The sequence below is a fragment of the Orbicella faveolata genome, unplaced genomic scaffold (genome assembly GCF_042242905.1).
Source record: "Orbicella faveolata isolate gen_17 unplaced genomic scaffold, um_ofav_v1 contig_46, whole genome shotgun sequence".
NCBI lineage: Eukaryota > Metazoa > Cnidaria > Anthozoa > Scleractinia > Merulinidae > Orbicella > Orbicella faveolata.
In genome coordinates this window covers 1353783-1375740 of record NW_028301576.1, presented here as the reverse complement: position 1 = coordinate 1375740, position 21958 = coordinate 1353783, and the positions used below count along the sequence as shown (strand labels likewise).

At 39.9% G+C, this 21958-nt stretch overlaps 1 protein-coding gene across 1 annotated transcript; it reads left to right on the top strand.

Annotated features, from left to right (window-relative positions):
• The first annotated feature begins 1992 nt into the window (after positions 1–1992).
• LOC149097873 (uncharacterized) lies at positions 1993–6659 on the top strand. The gene is made up of 2 exons (XM_089277978.1): positions 1993–3163; positions 6520–6659. Exons 1-2 carry the CDS (start codon positions 1993–1995, stop codon positions 6657–6659), a joined length of 1311 nt encoding a protein of 436 aa, XP_089134104.1.
• Positions 6660–21958: the final 15299 nt, after the last annotated feature.

Here is a 21958-nt window from a genome sequence, read left to right as displayed (position 1 = left end):
TGCAATACTGCATTCTGATTGGCTAGGGTATATCTTGTACGATCATCCATTACTATTCAGTGGTTGAAGATGTCTGCAAAATAGGGACATTTTTTCTCGTCTCACCGAAGTTTCGGAAGAGGACTTAGAAACATTGAATGGATAATCAAATTCTCCAGAAGGCTCAGTGAAACAAGGCCATTTGCTGTCACAGCACTCGAAATTTCAGAAAACAAACTGATAATCGCTCGGACAAAGCTGAAAGATGGACTCAAAAGACAGTTCATTCTGCGCTCGATAACACTATGGTGACGTTTTAAAGTGTAGAGATTTAATTGGCAATCATTTAGTAAGAGTTCTATATTTAAAAAACTAGTTTATTTTGCTTAGTATTTGTTTATTTTTTTTTTCTGAAGCCAAAAGCTAGCGTTACCTTGTGAACATTTCATTATATATGTAAGCACCGTAAGTTTTATTTGGAAAGAAAATATAGAACAAGTAGGAGAGTATCGCAGCAGCACCCTCACTCCGATAGTTCATCACATAATAATACATGTTGATTCTGCGTGACACATTCTGATGAACTGTTAATATTTGATTCGATCAACAGGTAGCCTGGGGAATAGTAAAGAAAGTGAACAATGATACACCACAGCGAACAACTGGTTAAAAGACAAATGCAGAAACACTTTCAAAGAAATTCGCTTTGAGCTTGGAAATAAACTTTAAGAAAAGCACCTGTACTCCGTTTATCGTAAATCTGTCGATCCTCATAGTAAGTTAGGATGGAATAGTTGATTAACAAATGAAGCGGACGTGAATATATATAATATCAAGTCTGTATGAGGGAAGAATAAAAAGATAGAGATTTTCGCAAATAATGAAAGTAAACTTAGCTGATGTAAGGAAGGTGCAAAGAGCAAATTAAAGACTAGACTCCAATAAGCTCTTACACCTTCCTGTGATAAAATATTATTTAGAAAATAACTGTAGAAAAAAATACGCCGCAGAACCAGAAAGGTGAATGCGGTTAAACCTGCGTCGTTGTCCTTTACTTTGCATTTAAATTCAGTTTAATCCAAAGAACATTGCTCATTCCCAAAGCAGAGGGCAATGCCAGAAAAAAATCGTCAGATAATAAAAAAAATCGTGAGATACCCTACACAAGCCATTGTGCACAGTAGTTTATCTTCGGCCAAAAATCCCCCACCATCTTACAGGGGAAGATTGTTCAAAGATTCTTAATTCCTGTCCCCCAAAAACCCCCACTCCCCTGAATGAAACAATCACGAAGGAGGATTAAATTTCGTCCATAATCCTTTACTTTCCTAGAGATAATATTTAGAGAGGAAGTTTAACTCTCATCCATAATCCTCCACTCGTCCTTTAAAGTTCAAAAAGGGCTTCTAATATGAGGTAGACTTCCTCCCAAAGTACTTTTCTCTGAGAGGGTTAAGAAGTAGCGGTAAGACTAAACTACATTGTGTCGATACTATGGGCATAAATAAGCAGTCTAGTCTTTAAGCCATTTCCTAAACCTTGACCATCTTAAAGAAAATTACTTTGGGAGGAAGTTTTACTCAAAATGTAACCACTTTTGAATTTTAAGGAAAGATTAAGAGATTATGGTTAGATATACACTTCCCTCCAAATCTTCATCCTAGGAAAGTAGGGGATTATGGAAGAAATTTATTCCTCACGCGCGATTGTTTCATTCAGTGGAGTGAAGGTTTGAGGAAAAGAAATTAATGCTCTTCGAACAATATTCTGCGGTAAGAGAGTGGGGAATTTTGGCCAAACAAAAAACCACTGTGCCCAAAACATCGTGTCACTGACGATTTTCTTAAGGTATTGTGCTCCGCTTTGGGAATAGAAAATGTATCTTGGATTCAACTCAATTTAAATGCAAAGTAAGTCTCCTTCCAAGAAAGGTAGAGGATAAACAATGTTAATAATAAAAGCATTTGCACCTTCTTTGTTACGATTTCAGGAGTCATTACCTAAATTGAATATATGAATAAATTAACCGTGGAAAGAGTCATCTTGCTCCCTACTACCTCCTCTGTGGAGGAGGAAGGAGGGAAAAAGAGTCATCTTGCTCCCTACTACCTCCTCTGTGGAGGAGGAAGGAGGGAAAAAGAGTCATCTTGCTCCCTACTACCTCCTCTGTGGAGGAGGAAGGAGGGAAAAAGAGTCATCTTGCTCCCTACTACCTCCTCTGTGGAGGAGGAAGGAGGGAAAAAGAGTCATCTTGCTCCCTACTACCTCCTCTGTGGAGGAGGAAGGAGGGAAAAAGAGTCATCTTGCTCCCTACTACCTCCTCTGTGGAGGAGGAAGGAGGGAAAAAGAGTCATCTTGCTCCCTACTACCTCCTCTGTGGAGGAGGAAGGAGGGAAAAAGAGTCATCTTGCTCCCTACTACCTCCTCTGTGGAGGAGGAAGGAGGGAAAAAGAGTCATCTTGCTCCCTACTACCTCCTCTGTGGAGGAGGAAGGAGGGAAAAAGAGTCATCTTGCTCCCTACTACCTCCTCTGTGGAGGAGGAAGGAGGGAAAAAGAGTCATCTTGCTCCCTACTACCTCCTCTGTGGAGGAGGAAGGAGGGAAAAAGAGTCATCTTGCTCCCTACTACCTCCTCTGTGGAGGAGGAAGGAGGGAAAAAGAGTCATCTTGCTCCCTACTACCTCCTCTGTGGAGGAGGAAGGAGGGAAAAAGAGTCATCTTGCTCCCTACTACCTCCTCTGTGGAGGAGGAAGGAGGGAAAAAGAGTCATCTTGCTCCCTACTACCTCCTCTGTGGAGGAGGAAGGAGGGAAAAAGAGTCATCTTGCTCCCTACTACCTCCTCTGTGGAGGAGGAAGGAGGGAAAAAGAGTCATCTTGCTCCCTACTACCTCCTCTGTGGAGGAGGAAGGAGGGAAAAAGAGTCATCTTGCTCCCTACTACCTCCTCTGTGGAGGAGGAAGGAGGGAAAAAGAGTCATCTTGCTCCCTACTACCTCCTCTGTGGAGGAGGAAGGAGGGAAAAAGAGTCATCTTGCTCCCTACTACCTCCTCTGTGGAGGAGGAAGGAGGGAAAAAGAGTCATCTTGCTCCCTACTACCTCCTCTGTGGAGGAGGAAGGAGGGAAAAAGAGTCATCTTGCTCCCTACTACCTCCTCTGTGGAGGAGGAAGGAGGGAAAAAGAGTCATCTTGCTCCCTACTACCTCCTCTGTGGAGGAGGAAGGAGGGAAAAAGAGTCATCTTGCTCCCTACTACCTCCTCTGTGGAGGAGGAAGGAGGGAAAAAGAGTCATCTTGCTCCCTACTACCTCCTCTGTGGAGGAGGAAGGAGGGAAAAAGAGTCATCTTGCTCCCTACTACCTCCTCTGTGGAGGAGGAAGGAGGGAAAAAGAGTCATCTTGCTCCCTACTACCTCCTCTGTGGAGGAGGAAGGAGGGAAAAAGAGTCATCTTGCTCCCTACTACCTCCTCTGTGGAGGAGGAAGGAGGGAAAAAGAGTCATCTTGCTCCCTACTACCTCCTCTGTGGAGGAGGAAGGAGGGAAAAAGAGTCATCTTGCTCCCTACTACCTCCTCTGTGGAGGAGGAAGGAGGGAAAAAGAGTCATCTTGCTCCCTACTACCTCCTCTGTGGAGGAGGAAGGAGGGAAAAAGAGTCATCTTGCTCCCTACTACCTCCTCTGTGGAGGAGGAAGGAGGGAAAAAGAGTCATCTTGCTCCCTACTACCTCCTCTGTGGAGGAGGAAGGAGGGAAAAAGAGTCATCTTGCTCCCTACTACCTCCTCTGTGGAGGAGGAAGGAGGGAAAAAGAGTCATCTTGCTCCCTACTACCTCCTCTGTGGAGGAGGAAGGAGGGAAAAAGAGTCATCTTGCTCCCTACTACCTCCTCTGTGGAGGAGGAAGGAGGGAAAAAGAGTCATCTTGCTCCCTACTACCTCCTCTGTGGAGGAGGAAGGAGGGAAAAAGAGTCATCTTGCTCCCTACTACCTCCTCTGTGGAGGAGGAAGGAGGGAAAAAGAGTCATCTTGCTCCCTACTACCTCCTCTGTGGAGGAGGAAGGAGGGAAAAAGAGTCATCTTGCTCCCTACTACCTCCTCTGTGGAGGAGGAAGGAGGGAAAAAGAGTCATCTTGCTCCCTACTACCTCCTCTGTGGAGGAGGAAGGAGGGAAAAAGAGTCATCTTGCTCCCTACTACCTCCTCTGTGGAGGAGGAAGGAGGGAAAAAGAGTCATCTTGCTCCCTACTACCTCCTCTGTGGAGGAGGAAGGAGGGAAAAAGAGTCATCTTGCTCCCTACTACCTCCTCTGTGGAGGAGGAAGGAGGGAAAAAGAGTCATCTTGCTCCCTACTACCTCCTCTGTGGAGGAGGAAGGAGGGAAAAAGAGTCATCTTGCTCCCTACTACCTCCTCTGTGGAGGAGGAAGGAGGGAAAAAGAGTCATCTTGCTCCCTACTACCTCCTCTGTGGAGGAGGAAGGAGGGAAAAAGAGTCATCTTGCTCCCTACTACCTCCTCTGTGGAGGAGGAAGGAGGGAAAAAGAGTCATCTTGCTCCCTACTACCTCCTCTGTGGAGGAGGAAGGAGGGAAAAAGAGTCATCTTGCTCCCTACTACCTCCTCTGTGGAGGAGGAAGGAGGGAAAAAGAGTCATCTTGCTCCCTACTACCTCCTCTGTGGAGGAGGAAGGAGGGAAAAAGAGTCATCTTGCTCCCTACTACCTCCTCTGTGGAGGAGGAAGGAGGGAAAAAGAGTCATCTTGCTCCCTACTACCTCCTCTGTGGAGGAGGAAGGAGGGAAAAAGAGTCATCTTGCTCCCTACTACCTCCTCTGTGGAGGAGGAAGGAGGGAAAAAGAGTCATCTTGCTCCCTACTACCTCCTCTGTGGAGGAGGAAGGAGGGAAAAAGAGTCATCTTGCTCCCTACTACCTCCTCTGTGGAGGAGGAAGGAGGGAAAAAGAGTCATCTTGCTCCCTACTACCTCCTCTGTGGAGGAGGAAGGAGGGAAAAAGAGTCATCTTGCTCCCTACTACCTCCTCTGTGGAGGAGGAAGGAGGGAAAAAGAGTCATCTTGCTCCCTACTACCTCCTCTGTGGAGGAGGAAGGAGGGAAAAAGAGTCATCTTGCTCCCTACTACCTCCTCTGTGGAGGAGGAAGGAGGGAAAAAGAGTCATCTTGCTCCCTACTACCTCCTCTGTGGAGGAGGAAGGAGGGAAAAAGAGTCATCTTGCTCCCTACTACCTCCTCTGTGGAGGAGGAAGGAGGGAAAAAGAGTCATCTTGCTCCCTACTACCTCCTCTGTGGAGGAGGAAGGAGGGAAAAAGAGTCATCTTGCTCCCTACTACCTCCTCTGTGGAGGAGGAAGGAGGGAAAAAGAGTCATCTTGCTCCCTACTACCTCCTCTGTGGAGGAGGAAGGAGGGAAAAAGAGTCATCTTGCTCCCTACTACCTCCTCTGTGGAGGAGGAAGGAGGGAAAAAGAGTCATCTTGCTCCCTACTACCTCCTCTGTGGAGGAGGAAGGAGGGAAAAAGAGTCATCTTGCTCCCTACTACCTCCTCTGTGGAGGAGGAAGGAGGGAAAAAGAGTCATCTTGCTCCCTACTACCTCCTCTGTGGAGGAGGAAGGAGGGAAAAAGAGTCATCTTGCTCCCTACTACCTCCTCTGTGGAGGAGGAAGGAGGGAAAAAGAGTCATCTTGCTCCCTACTACCTCCTCTGTGGAGGAGGAAGGAGGGAAAAAGAGTCATCTTGCTCCCTACTACCTCCTCTGTGGAGGAGGAAGGAGGGAAAAAGAGTCATCTTGCTCCCTACTACCTCCTCTGTGGAGGAGGAAGGAGGGAAAAAGAGTCATCTTGCTCCCTACTACCTCCTCTGTGGAGGAGGAAGGAGGGAAAAAGAGTCATCTTGCTCCCTACTACCTCCTCTGTGGAGGAGGAAGGAGGGAAAAAGAGTCATCTTGCTCCCTACTACCTCCTCTGTGGAGGAGGAAGGAGGGAAAAAGAGTCATCTTGCTCCCTACTACCTCCTCTGTGGAGGAGGAAGGAGGGAAAAAGAGTCATCTTGCTCCCTACTACCTCCTCTGTGGAGGAGGAAGGAGGGAAAAAGAGTCATCTTGCTCCCTACTACCTCCTCTGTGGAGGAGGAAGGAGGGAAAAAGAGTCATCTTGCTCCCTACTACCTCCTCTGTGGAGGAGGAAGGAGGGAAAAAGAGTCATCTTGCTCCCTACTACCTCCTCTGTGGAGGAGGAAGGAGGGAAAAAGAGTCATCTTGCTCCCTACTACCTCCTCTGTGGAGGAGGAAGGAGGGAAAAAGAGTCATCTTGCTCCCTACTACCTCCTCTGTGGAGGAGGAAGGAGGGAAAAAGAGTCATCTTGCTCCCTACTACCTCCTCTGTGGAGGAGGAAGGAGGGAAAAAGAGTCATCTTGCTCCCTACTACCTCCTCTGTGGAGGAGGAAGGAGGGAAAAAGAGTCATCTTGCTCCCTACTACCTCTTCTGTGGAGGAGGAAGGAGGGAAAAAGAGTCATCTTGCTCCCTACTACCTCCTCTCAACATGTTGTGTGCGTTTGGCCACTCTGTTGCGACCTGTTTGGTGTTTTGGTCGAGTGTGAGACACCAGCACGTAATATGACGGAACAGGTCTCAAGAGGGTGGCCTAGCGCGTGCAACATGTTACGCACAGCAATGTTGTGATATGTTGGAGTGACATGTTGCGATCATTTGGGAGGGGGTCACATCTTTATTTATTAACACACTGTGTTTATGTTTTTAAGTAATGGACAAGGACACAAGATTTGGCCGCAAAGTTAGTTTGCGGCGTTTTTATATATCTTTTTTTCGTTATTTAATGATCTAATGTTGTAGAAGGTTCCAAGAGCTCTTTTTTGTGAGTCCTTTAATTAGCCCTTACACCCTCTTAACACTAGGAAAGGCTTTGCGAAATTTCACTTCAGTACTGTACTTTGATTCACATTGTTTCAGAGAAGAAAATGCTGATGAAAGCTACCTTACAAGTCTTGTTGATTTATTAAATAGCTTTCAAAATTTCAGTAATGTTTTTCCAAAAAGTCACTTAAATCTTTTCGAAGACTTGCTCACCTCCTTTTTTAACACTTTATTTTAAGATCGTTGAATTTAACATTGATAAGTGCTGCAGCCTATTTTCTCAACGGATCCGTCTAATCTCTGTGATCCTGTTGACAAGAATTATCATTATTGATCAGTTAGAAGGCAAGTGGTATCTAGACAATTGAAAATACGTGCACTGAGACGTTATATGCTAATTTACCAACTGTACTGGTTTAACAAGAATTAGCGCAAAAATTTCAAATCTCTATGTCAAGTTTTTTCTTTCTTCAATTTCTATTCCCATACACAAGCTATTCGTATCTTTTGGGTTTGATAGGTTGCCATCAATATTTGTGTGTTGCTTTATCACGAAATCGGTTAACCAGGATTCTGTTATCATTCTATAGAAAGTCAAGTTAACAACGTGTTATGCTAACATGAATGAGAACTGTAGATTTACTTCAGCTACCTTAAAAACAGCCAGAAACACACATGGTATCCATGGATACACTGACTAAACTTATACTAGAAAATTCGGCAATGTTGTCAGATTTGATATCAAGACAATATCCTATACAGTTGCTTTATTTCTTTATTCTCATCACTTGACTTTTTGAGAATGTTTCAAGACAGCTAGGAGAAATTGTATGTTGATTTCTAGTTCTTGAGAATTGAAAAGTTCGTTCAGTTCTACCTTGTCGCTATTTTCTACGTGACGAACACATTGCTCTTCCACTGTCAATTTTAAACCTTTATTATCCGTAAGACAAAGCATTTAACTTGACTCATTTACTATTTTATAAAGTGCCCATGAAATGATCTTTCGAGCTAAATCAAACCATTCTTTAAGTGAACGTCAAATTACTGTTTATTTGTGTAACTGAAGAGTGAAGAAACATTTTAAACTCAAAACTGGTAGACGAAAAGCTCTATTTCGTTTTGGAGACTAACGTATCCCTTTAGTAGCGTTACGTACTTAACACGCCAGTCAGTTATGAGCTGTGGCACTATTCTTGCTTGTAGCCTTAAGTTGCTGTAGTTGAAGTGTGATGAACACGCCGGGCAGTCAGGAGCTGCGGCTCGTTAATTACGCGTATTCACACTACAGATCTACAATAACAAGTTGACACTTGTCATGTCTTCGGAGGTCAGACTTGGGCTGCTTCGAGACTTGGCATACTTGGGTTTTATTAGAAGCACTTTTTACATTATTCTGATATTTAACCGGATAAAAGAATCGGTAAAATCATTTTTTCATCGTCGGCTGGGATCTGCTCTCGTCTTGGTGGGGCGGCCACATTGTGTGGCTTGTGGCGGTTTTTTCGTGCCCCACCTTTGCTGAAGATATCATCAAATGCTTGTTATTTTAAGATAGGATATTTGAGAAAAATAAACGTCACGCTAGTGGCCTTATTTACGCCAGAAAGTTGCTTGCTCACGGTGTTTGCTTAACTCATTAAACGTGCTTCAGCAAACGAGCGCGACGAGAGCAGTCCCCAAACCCTTCCGACGAGTAAAATGGAACGAGATAAAATTTTATTATTCTAGGCTATATTCCTTCCAGGGATCTTAAAAGTACTGAATAATTTTAAACTGCCTTAAGCTATCCCGCAGCATTTCTAACAGAGTGTTACCAAATTACTTCTGGTTACAATAAAATAATGGAAAATCGAAAACTAATCATCATTATGGAATAATATAACTTTACTTCTTGTTTACTTTTGCAACAAAGTGGGCGGCACTATTGAACGTTGGAAATGGATAATCATAACTTAACTCACGTGTCTGCGTATTGAACATCTTATTTTTTAATTGTCATCGTACACAAAGAAATTAGAAAAAAATCAGAAATCGAGAGTGAAATTTGCCTTCCATCGCAAAAGTGGTTTTGCAAGAGAACTCGTTTTCAAACAGAAGGACAAGGTAAACTCGGAAATGGCTTATTCACTGCTCCATCAAGACAATGATCCAAAGTTGACTTCCTTTTTTCTCATCATCTTGTTGAAATCAATATTATTGTAATTAACTAAAATTAATTGAAATTCTCATCATCTGCAGAAAGGAGAAATGAGCTGTCGATCACTATTTCTTGGAAATAATAGAGTTCATTTCTATAATCGACATAACACGTTTCAGTGATGAACGACTTTTTAACTTGAATTTGTTATCGCTTTCTAGGACCAATACGTGAAAACTGGAGCGGAGCGAATGCTGGAAAATCACATCTTCGTTTGCACCGAAATCGCAAAGATATCTTTCTCTGGAATTTATAAACAATCCACCTCTGATTACAGTTCAACAACTTTCTCACGTTTTCTCCTACAAATCACCAGTTAAGAACTTCACAACCTTAACTGTTTTTGTACAGGACGCTTAAAACAAAAGTATTGCTTTTCCTTATCATTTTTCATGTGACTGTACCATGCAAGGAATTAAATTCGCCCTCCTGGTATTACTTTGGAATTTTTTTCCTATTTTGTCGTTGAAGATCTTAGTCGTCATTTAGTTTTTTAAAAAAATATGCTAAGTCGAGCTGCCACAAATTGCAGCCGCTTCATTTAACGCTCTAAAAAAAGCGACTGTATCGAGATGAAATCTACACAATATGCCACAAGAACAGTTCTTCCAACCTGTCTGTGGGTAATTAAATATATAGATTTAGGCCAGCCTAAAAGCGTAGCTCCTGGGCCGGGTTGTTCAAAGCCCGATTAAGCTAACCCAGAAAAAGGTAGAATTTTGATTTAAGTTTTGTAACTTTGTAGTGAGGTTTCTGTATATTGTTTGGCCTTCTGTTTTGAGTTTTAATAATTACCATATACACAAAACAAAACAGCAAAATACATTTGTATAGAAGAAAAAGTTATAATTCGATTAGCTTTTAATCCTGGGTTAGCGTAAACCGGCTTCTGAACAATCCTGCCCTGTTTCCAACAAGCTAACCCAATATGAGCCCGCGATCCAATCGATAACCAGCACTTGGTCAGCGGTCAACTTCAAAAAACACGTGACCTCGAGGAGCTGTTAACTTGAACCCGCGATATGGTCACGTGATACTGGTCAGCGGATACCTTGCTTTGACATGTGTCAATTGATCATAACATGGATGTCCAATATCAAGGAAGTACACGGTAAACCAAGGCTACATGTCTCTGTCAACCTATTATTTGGAGTATGACCGCCATGTTGGGCAACTCCGCCGTCACCGTCGTCGTCGTCGTCGTGCGTACGCGCCCACGAGCAATACCGCTAGCCATGATAACCATAAGAAAATCAACTCATGGGTTTCCTTTTCTTTCCTATATGAGTATGGGCTCCGCTTGGCGGCCCTTCGGGCCGCCGGAGCTCCGCTATAAAACCAGAATTCCTAAATCAAACGTATTGGTTATTTTGGGGGCATCGATTTCCCTTCTTGAACATGTACTGCAATTTTGGTGTCAAGATTGAACTTTAACAAAGTTTTGAAACACATAAATCCAATTCTTTTCTCTGACCTTTTCCTATAAGAACGCCGCAAAGAGCTTGTAAATTGTACATTTCTTCTACTTAGTCTCCTCTTTAACAATGTATAGAGTCAGTTTTAGTCACGACACACGACTGAAAACAATCTGTTGCTGGTGTTTTGTGGCGCCATTTCAGCCCACAATGCGAGCGATTTGACAAAATAAATCTTACGTTTGATATTTTTTCCACTTAAAAGTATGAAACATTCAATACTTAGTTGCTACATTCTTTCTCGTATATTTTTATATGCGAAAGATGAAAATTTGGCAATAAATATTGTAAATTTTGACATCAAGACAATATCTCATAGTTGATGTATTATTTATTCTCATCACCTGACTCTTTGGCAATGTCTTAATTCAGTCAAGAGATTTAATTGCTGATCCACTGTCAATTTTATAACTTTATTATCCGTTGGCTCATTTGCAATTTTTAAAGCGGTGCCCTTGAAATGAGCTTTCGAGCTGAGTCAAGTCAATTTTTTGTGCAAGTTATTTACGAAGAATCAGTTTTTAACTCGAAATTGGCAAGAAAGCCGTCTATTTATTTCCCTTTGGGCTGGTATATACGCAGCCAAACAGTTTTGTAAACTCTCTAACCTGTCACAATTTCCCTTTGTCAATCATAACCATAATACATTTATTTTTTAGTCATGTGATGCAGTGAACAACCGGGTGTGGTTTAGAATTGATGCCTCGCTGACATCTGTCTACAGACCCTGTTAACGCCCAAACATTGAATTCACCACTCAGGGAACATTTACTTTTAGTATCAGTTCTAGCTGGAAATTATCCACTCACGAAAATCAGAAACACTTATTGTCTGATGTCACCAAAGGAAAAAAAAAACACAGGAAAATTGCGTTAACTACTCTCGCAATTACGCTAAAAGAGGCGGAGAAACAAATCATTTGCAAGCAGTTATCCCACAAAGGTAATATGATTATAAATTTGAATTTACGGAAATGTCTTACGAAACGCCGCCCTACGCTCCCAGTTACTCGTGTGTTCTAACTTTCCGGATATTAGGGAGCTCAAGCAAACCACGACGGCAACGGCAACGGCAACGAAAACTTTTGGACGGAAGGGCAGTCCCAGCCACGTAGAAATTTATTAATCTAGATACTGTGTTGATAATGATTGCTTTTTTTTTTTTTTTTTTTTTTCCAATCTTCTTACATTGCGTAGCGCAGTAAAGGCAAGCGCTAATGTGACTTTGACTACTGTTTTCCTATTAAACAAAAATTGGAAAAGCCAAGTAAATGGGTCAAGCTAAAGAAAGAACTTAGCCTTGATGACAAGCAAGTTTTGAGAATTTAGATAATATTTTACATGACTAGGCAAAAGATAAGGTACAAGAAAGTCTTGTCCAGGCATTGAACAGGTACCAGAAGCATAGTCTAGCAGGAAGAAGAAAAATTAAGCCGTTTCTGTTTTAGAAAATAACTCGGAAAAAATATTCGAGCAGTCTCAGTCGGCAGTCGAGCGAGACTAAATCAAACACAAAATTGGTCTTGGTAAGCCGAGAACCTTTGCGTTATCTCGAATTTAACAAACCCAATAAACAAAATGTTCATGAGATTAATTTACTTAAAACAATGAACGTTTCTCAGTCTCAAAATAATTGTTGACACAGTGATTGTCTGGAATGAAACATCAAAACCACTTCTTAAAATCAGTGAAAATAAACACATAACCTTGCTTTCCGATACGAATGTTCCGGTCCGTTTCAGGGCACAGCAGCGAGCAAAGTATAGTTCACTACAGCTCACGGCCAACTGTATGGCAGCTAAAAGGTGTCTCCGACACTATTTCACACTGATTTGAGAATCACTAACCACAGAGGACACAAATTTCCACCATCACTAACGTTCCTTTCATTCAAAACTCGAATCGAATGGCCTCCAGGTTGGCCGCAACCGCAAGTTTTCCGAGCGTAGTTTTTCAACTCCTGCAATATTCGAAGCGACATCCAAGCTTTTCGGCTCACAGGGCTACTCTGATGACAAAACCTGACTTGACTTATCCAGCATTTTCTTTACGATTTGTAGATTTGGCAGTTCAAATCTGCTTTCGCTGTAAGTTTTCATTCCACGAGAAGCGACGCTCGAGTCGGGTTTGACAGTGGCGAGATTTTCCTGGACCAATCAAAATTCTTTGCTATGCATAGCAACCAATGAGATTGCTTCAATTTGTATAGACAATAGATTACGTCAAATGGCTTTTTTCGTGTTCGCCAAACTGGGCCGAGGTCGGCTTTCGAGTTATGTTGAAAGATTTTGAAATAAAAAAAAGCTTTATCTGGAGTAGTTTGTTTCGTTATTATATAAAACAAATAGATTCCATGTTGACGTGCGGCTGTTCAGCAATAGATAACAGAAGACGTCAAAATGTGGTAAGAACATCAGTGACACACTCGGCTATCGCCTCGTGTGCCACTTGTTTGTTCTTAACACATTTTGACGTCATCTGTGATCTATTACTGAACAGACGCACGGCAACATGGAATCTATTTGTTAAATATAGTAATTTTAGGAAAATCTTTCTTGTGGACTTGTCGATGTAGAGAAACATTACCTTCCTTGAGCCACTTCATAAGAATTTAGGTAATTAAATATAAAACTGAAAAACACATATTTCAAATCGAATAAAACGAATTTGTTTAAAGAATAATAGAAGATCTTTGAGGAAACAATTTTAACTAATAACTATAGTAGACAAGCGATTATTAAGGAAAATCGTTAAGTTAAATAAGTATGAAGATAAGAATTGACAAAATATTTTTTCTTAATTAATTCAATATGGTGTCATTGTTAACTTCTGTAAACCAAACTTTATTCGTTCTTCTGTAAATTAATTGTTAAAAAAGGATTGTAATTGACGTAATTGTGGAAATAAAAAATCCTACATGAAGAAAAAAAAACATAAAACGGCAACGAAAACGTCACCAAACAAAAGGTTCATTGAGTAGAACAATGATTGGGCGCGTGCGTTTTAAATCTTTGTGCATTTTGTAGCCGTAACGTGACATGAACAGGTTCTGTGCATTTTGAAGAACAAAGGTCGGGATGGCAAATTTTTTGTATTTCTTTTTGGAATGGATCGCTGGCATTACATATTTAGTTTGAGCAAGTTATAAGTACTGATTGGCGTACGGAGCAGATATCCAGATTGTTACGAGATTATAAATATCATTTTTCTTTCTAGGAGTCGTCCCGGGCGTAGGTATCGTCGTTGCTTAAGCTAACTATTTCATTTCTTATCCACAACTTAAAATTCATTCTTTCATGTATGAAAAACAGAGGTTTTCGCATTCAGTTTCCAATGAAATCAAAAACAAATTAGTGGGTTTAAAACCAGTCACGAAGTATGCCCTTTTAAGTCGATTTAAATAAGCGACAGAAATTCCATTTATTAATTATATAATCTGCGTTTTTTTTTTCAAGGATTTCCAGTTCGACGTCTAGCTGACCTTTTATCATGTCTTTAATATCGTTGTGTTAACACAGTTTTAAGTTTCGTTTTATGATCGGTTCTAATAATTCATGAGTCTTCTTTAAAATTTATATTTTCTGAATATTTTAGCACAAAGTTCCATCTAATAGATAATACGGCCAGTCAACAACACTCCTTTCCCCATTGGAATGTCATTCAAAACGTTTTTTCACTTGAAACACTCTAATAAGTACAAATTTGCGTTGTTAAATTTTTAAATGAACTTCAGTTTTCGGTTAACATTGTACCACAAACAGTTCATGAGAGAAAATTTGATGAAAGAGAACTCATCGCAAATTGCGAAAAAACGTTTTCTCCGCGAAATTTAACCCGTAGACCTAAATTAAGTCATAGCAATATTTTTGTTAATTTTCTCTTTCTGATCTATCTACGAGTCCGTGTAAGATTTAACCCCCCTAAGAAGACATTGTACAGATTTTGACTGGTCAATGTGCAAATATATTCTGAAATCACGTAAATATATTCTGAAAGTCCCTATATATTTTGGCCGTTTTTCATTCTTTTGGAGGGTTGGGTCGGTTAAAATATTCAAAAAAGTATCCTTACGTACTTTCATAAGCATGCCGTGATGAAAAAAAAAAAACTACTCAGGGCTCCATAAATGTTAACATTATGCAAGTAAAAAAACAAGTTGAGAATTAATTGCAAAGGCACTTCAATAAGCTTGTATACTCTGGTATTGGTAGAAGTCATATTGCCAAATCCTGTGTTAAAAAATTTCAGTAGCGGTATGAAAGTTGTTTCATGGTCTCCTTTTACAATTGCTCACCAAGTTCATTCAATAACCCTCCTCCGAGTAATTAAGAAGGAATCTAGAAGACGTTTGAGTAACAAGTGGAAAAAAACTTTGTACCGAGATTGTTCACATCGTATTGCAAACGGCTGTGCGACTGTTTTAAATATCCTCTCAAAGGAAATTATTTCTAACAACACCAAATGTCGACTGAAACAGATTTTGAAGTTCATATGAAATACTTGAAATTACTGGTGAAATGAAACTGATGATGAAAGTTTACCTTTGCCTGCACAATTTCTCTGAACTTTGAAACTTATTTTCCCACGTTTCCATGGGGAATGGTTTTCAGTGTTATTTCAAGCAACTATTTATATATTAACCTTTTAGAAAATGCAGAAAGGACTGCAAGATACTTAGAATTATTCTGGATGGAGGTTTTTGTCCAATAAAAACTAAAATTGCTCCATTTCCTTTCGGATTTTGTCTCAATTATTATTGTAGAACTAATTAATGATTAGATCTGAATAAGGCGACTTTAATTGTTCTATGCTCAATACAGTGGAACGTTTTAAATTCAAACGTAAAGAGCCACCAGAGTTTCTATCCTCATCAGGCATAAGAAGTGCAAAAATTATACATCTTGAAAGCATTTCAGCGCAATGGTGTCCTTCGTTTGGAAACAAGTGCATTTTGAATTTTAGAGTTATGGCAGTGCGGGACATCGCGTTTGTCGAAAAATATATACTTATCTCATGATTTTTAGCCCTTCGTGAAATAAAAGTAGCAGTTAAGTGTTAATACGTTGGTTTGTGCCGAATAGGCAATCAGTGGCCTAGATAACCAAGAAGATCCAGATTGTCACACTATTTTCCGGCTGCCATATTGGCGAATCTTTGCTGAGGTCATTTTTGCACGGAAAAGGTATCACGCTAGACACGAATTGACTATAACAATTTAAAGAGCTTGTAAAACTTTTAGTAATTGGTGAAACTTTTGGCTCTTTGGCTGAAATATTCGAGGGGAAATTGGCCTTCAAAAACTGCCAAATTTCTGGGTGGCAAACGCCCTAATGAGCTTTTACATTCTTTGTTAAATTTTGAGTTTTTAAACCCGCGTCGCTCAAAACTTATTCAGTACATCGAGCACCTTGACACAGTTGATCGTGCTATGCCCTTTCAATATTCAGAATTTCCATCAGAAACTGTATCACTTATGGGGCAAATATTGTAAGCAAAGATTCGCCAATTGGTGTACCACGGAGGTACACCAATATGGCGGCACCATACTGAGCTCTGTAAATTTGTGCAAAACACTTAGGCAAATAACTGAAGTTTGGGTTAGCGCATAGACCTAAAACCTGGAGAGAAGTCTTCTTTATTTATGTGACTAGCTGTGCCTTTCCAAGATTTTTTTCAAGATTTAAACTCCTTCTTTACTCGACAAAAACAAACAAACAAACAAAAAAACAGAAGTCCTTTTTAGAGCAGTCTTACTTTTAATTTGGCTCATTGTGATACCGTCAAGAGTAATACGGCTGTACAAACAGCACTCTTACATGAAGTTTGCACTGTATGAGAAGTGACGAACTGGAAGATTAAAAACTTTCAATTGAGATACTTCACTTTATATTCTCGAGAATACTACTCAAATGCAAAGGATGCATACATGCAAAACGACAGTTCGATGTATCATTCATCTCGGCTTAATGGGAAAACTAGTGAGCATTCACGAGATGATTTTATTGATAAGCCGCGGCCATGTATTAATTACTTACTACCCCTTCCTCTTCATTTAAATTTTTCTCGAGGAGAAACATCCATTGTTCTCAATTTAGCAAAATGCTTTTTTCTCTTATCTAAATTTCCGCAACTTTTGGTTATGGTCTTCATCAATGCCTTGAAAAAAACAAGAATTACGAGAAATAACATTCGATAGTTTCAGGTTGACCTCCAGCATAACGAACTGAGTGGTAACTTTTAACACATCCCATGCTCAAAATGTATATTCTCACTACTGGTTTTCTCATATTGTTTTAAATGTTAACTCTGAGAATTTAGTTTTTCAAAGTGGTAACTCTTAGGTACATGCCATGCTCAAAATGTGTATTCTCGTTACTGATTTTCTCATATTGTTGTTAATATTAATTCTAAGAATTTGGTTCTTCATTAAGACAATATCTTCTTGTTAATCAGTTTCTGAGATTCTCATAATGCTTACACTGAAACTGTTAAAAGCTAACGAGAGTAGAAATAATGTACTTATCTGAGATTTGATGTTTCCAATAGTCAACTTGTGCCAGAGTCCAACAGTACATTGCGATCCAAGATGGCTACCCTTTCTGTCAACAGTGATATATCAGCCGCCTGGAGCGAGAGAGACAGAAAAAAGAATATTTAATCAACACTACCTTATCAACTAATAAATTTACTGCAGTGTTAGATACAGTTGATAACTATGTAAAGTTTCAGGAAACAGTAGTGTTTTGATGTGTCTTCAAATTCTAGCATTTTCCAAAAAAATGAAATAGAATTCCCATGGAATCCAAGATGGGTTGTATTGTTTGCGCTTCTAAGAATCAAGGATAATGCTATCTAACTTGGTTATAATATAAGCTAGCTATTAAAATTGGATTTAATGATTATTAAAGAATCTTTTTTATGACTATTTACGTCGTGGTATTCTCCTCTTCACCTAAACGTTTTCAGACGCTTAATTCCAAGAACGTAAAATGAAAAGTGCAAGATGGTCCTTCACATAATAACTCCCCCCCCCGCTCCCCCCCCCCGCTCCCACGCGAAAAGGATCCGAGTCAACAAAAGTTCGACCCAAATTCCTTCCAAACAAACGGTAGTCTCATTATAATAATTATTATCGAACATAATGCAGTGCACGTGTATTGTAGTGATATAAATTATGGCATTTTCTGGACAACAAGACAGCCGTACGCTTAATATGCAGCAATGGTACGAAACTTGAAAATATATATATTTTACAATCAGAATCACGATTTTTAACACTCTTGGAGTGTAAAGATAGGAAAATCATTATCTACTTATCTGAGCTGAGATGTTTTTCCAATAGTCATCGATCGTACGCCAGAAGTGAAGCTCTGCACACTGCCATCCAAAATTCAGTTAACGTTGATGAAATTCAATTAATTAAGGTTGATGAATCAATCCAGAAACTCGCGGACTGTCCTTTAACACATCTCTGGTCATCCTGGAGATAGCAGAGCAAACGGCAGCAACTTTACTTATTTAATCACTTAGGTTTACTTATGATTATTTCATGGAAAGATAACCTGCTCACCCCAAAAACTTGTTCGTATGTTGTCGTCATAAAGTTGAACCATAATAAATGGCGGTCACAAATTAAAACAATCGATTTGGAACAACTCTTCATCTTTCATGTATTCCCATTCAACTTGGTAGCGCAAGAATGAGTTGATAATGAAGGACAGTCGCCATTTACGATAAAAGACTTGCTGTAAGGCTGATAACGAGATTTACTTACTTTTTTAATTGATCCTCTTCGTTCTCTGTGGGACACAAGGCAGCCACAATCCATCTACATCTATTTTGTACGATATGTTGTTCCTCATTGAGCTCATGGCAGGCGCCAGGTGGTTTTTGGCCAACCAGGTTTGCTGTTGCCAGTTGGTGTCCATCTCTAGGCAACCTTGGGAAGTGTGTGGTCAATCCATCGGATTCATCGGCGTTTGATTTCCATGACAACATTCTGGCTATAAGTTTTTCTGTCAACAGATCAGAGATAACGAGCAATATTCACTGCTTGCAGACATTGATGTCAATTGTTTTGAATTCAATTTTTGTACAACCAAACAGCTCTGTTTCAAAAGCCAATTGCTCTCATGTTGGAGAACAAATAACAGTATAGCTAGCCTAACGAGCTTGCAAATCTTGTCCCGTGCTGAGAATTTTGCTCTTTTTTTGTTCATTTTCCTCACTGAACTACGCCTATAAGCTCGTCAGTTGGCTTCAGCTCAGATAGAATTTTTTCTTTAGAATTAATAAACGAATTTGCCAGTGTAGTCAATAAGTTAGAAGTTCTTAGATTCTTGCTATGGATTTCAAAAACGTCCTTTTTTAAACAGAAAAAAACGGTCGCAGGACGATAAACTGAAGCATTCTACGAATGGATTATGTAAAAAAAAAAAAACAGTAAAACTTTAGTGCCACCAAGATCTTAGACTCGGTACTCGATTTCCTGTATTTGTAAGATAAATGAAAATGTTTTAACTTAATAGTACGAAATAAATAACACGAGTCACTTTTGTCTGTGGGTTAATTTTAAGCAAAAATACGTCCAAACACGAGACTCGTCCATTAAAATCACGAAACATTCAGCACCAAGGCATACGAAATTACCAGCGAAATGCACTCGTTTTGAAATCGATCACATTCTTTATTAAAGTGCAAACCGGTTCTAATGTTACGTCTGAATGCCCCCAAAGTGGACTTAGCTGCAAAACTTCAAAGGATTATATTAAATGAAATCTAGCGACAACTATGATTCACTTATCTGAACTTCAACGGAGTTGTCGTCAACATGAAACTTGCCAGGAGTCCATAGCTGGTCGTGCTACACTTTATTTGAATTGGTGAATGACGCCTGTCACTCCAATTCAATTCCTTTGGATACAACTTTGCTGCCTCTGGTCAATTCTTGTGAAAAAACCAGGAAATTCACGGTTAAGTTTTTCGCGTGTTAACTCAAGCAAAACTGTCTTGATTGAGTATTAGTATCAGTTAACGGACGTCTATCGGCCTTGCACTTAACAAAACTCCCTCAAAATGTGGACTAACACTTTTAAACGACTACCAACAAAGTGGTGCACTGCAGTGGGAACGAACTGAAGATTAGTTATAGGTTTTGGTATAACTACATAACTGTTCTCTTCGTATCAGAGCAAAGGCAAAGGCGGTTGGAATTTTCTGTTTTATAACAGTTAAAAAGAGTGTACATTGTGGCGCTCCGAGGTGACGAAACAAATTGCGAATGACAAAGTCAAACGGCAAACCAAGCAGATTATCAAGCTGTAAACAAACATTTTATTAAAAATAATCACCCAGTTACTCACAAGAGAAATGTTTGCTATTCGGTTTTTCAACTTCGCCTAAATACAGTCTTCGGTGTCAAGGAAAAACACATGAACCTCGAAGCTTTCACAGCATTGAGGAGAGTTTTATTATACCATTAAATGATCAAATTGAAAGACGAGGGAAACAGCTAGGACACGTAACTAGCTAGAGAAAATGTGGACTTACCTGAAGGAAGCACATCGACTAAGATGTCTTCGCCCTTGCCTTCAATTCAACGGCGATAAATAAAGAAAATATGGACTTGCCTGAAGGGAGCACAGCGACTAAGATGTCTTCGCCCTTGCCTTCAATGCAACGGCGACCGACGCTAAAATGGGTGTGTAATTCTACACTTCTTTATATATACCCACATTAAAATTCATTACAGCCACGAGAAATATGCTTTGAACAAAAGAAATGCATCCCACGTTAAGATTGTGTGCTTTGAATTGTGAAAAATGAGCAACTTGGGAGAAAAACACGCACCTGAAAGGAATTTTGATCCGAATATGCTATGTTTGTAGTTAATAGGCCAATCTTGATATATTAAAATTCTAACTTGGCTCCGCCAGGTTTAATGGGATAATAATAAAAAAAAGTTAATTATTCATCCCTTAGACCCAAGGCGGTTTCTTTGGTTTTATTCCCCTAAGCCTCAGAGCTAAGTAAAACATTTAATAAATCGAAATTGGCCTCTAACTGTCGAAAATCGCGCAGACAAGAACACAGCGGTGAAGCGTCGTAAAACGTACTGTTGGTCCAGCTAAATAATTACAGCTGCGTCATAATTCAACTTTAATAATGACGAAATTTATGCGCGCGCAAATTATGACGCATACTCAGTTCTCTTACCTCTTTTTCACATCTTTGGAAAATATCTTTGGAAGAAAAACTTTTCTCTGACAATGAATAAGCTTACGCAATCGCATGAAGATCTAACCGTCGATACAACCAACATTTTTAATTTTGACCATAAAAATTCCTGCGGACGAAGTTCTCTGGAAAGCACGTGCTGCACTACGGTATTTTAATTTAGCGCTTCTATATCTAGAATTCAGTTTCTTTGTAGAATTTAAGAGTGAATGCCTATAAAAATGGACCTAAATCGCCTATCAATGGCACAAGTCGAAAAATTAATTTCGCTTGTACTTTGTCCATAGATAGGTCCTAGTAAGAATTGAAACGGACCATAGTTAGTTTCTGCTAATACAGCTTTCTTTGGTAGAAATACGCCAAAAACGATTTCGACCCGATTGGGTTCAAAATCTACTTCCGGTTTTGCTGAATTTTCCGAATATTTGATTGCTTCGCGCTCCGCAGAACAGCTACTTGAGAATCTTTCAATGGATTTTATATTCAGTTCAGGTCTTCGTGGCATGACTGAGGGAAAAATAAAATAAATCAAAGTTAGTTTTGAGCCCGAAGAGAGATCAAACTGACAGGCAAAATTTTACAGTGTGTCGCAAGAGAATTATTGCATAAAAACATCGCCATATTTTTCTATGGGCTTTAACTTTAAATACCATAAAAACACTTTGTACGGGTTAAATATACACCCACCTGTTAGGATATCAAAAAATATCTCTGGACAAATGGTTTCAAGTCGCCCGCCTTGGCCTGTGTTTCTCATAGATTTTGCCCAAAATCCGCCGTTGGAATGTAAACAATTGCGTGACGCGGATAGCCACTCTCGAGTAAAATATTCGTTTCCAGCAATCCGATGAAAGCAATTTTTGAAACGTTGTGTGGTTAAAATAATGGAATTTTTTTGTTGTTTTGTAAAGTATATATGAAATAATTCATATTTGAACTGCGGTAGTAGATGAAAGTGAAGTATGATCATCGCAGTAAATTTTCCAATTTAAGCAACTGGAAAGAAGAAGCCTGAAAAATTGACCTGACCTCGCTCCCAATGTGTGGCTTCATAGCTCAGTTGGTAGAGCATCGCACCGGTATCGCGGAGGTCACGGGTTCGAATCCCGTTGAAGCCCGGGAACATTCATGATGGAATGGTTAACAAGCAGTTTGTTGCCTCGACAACAAGTCTTTACTTAATATCTAGAACCGTCG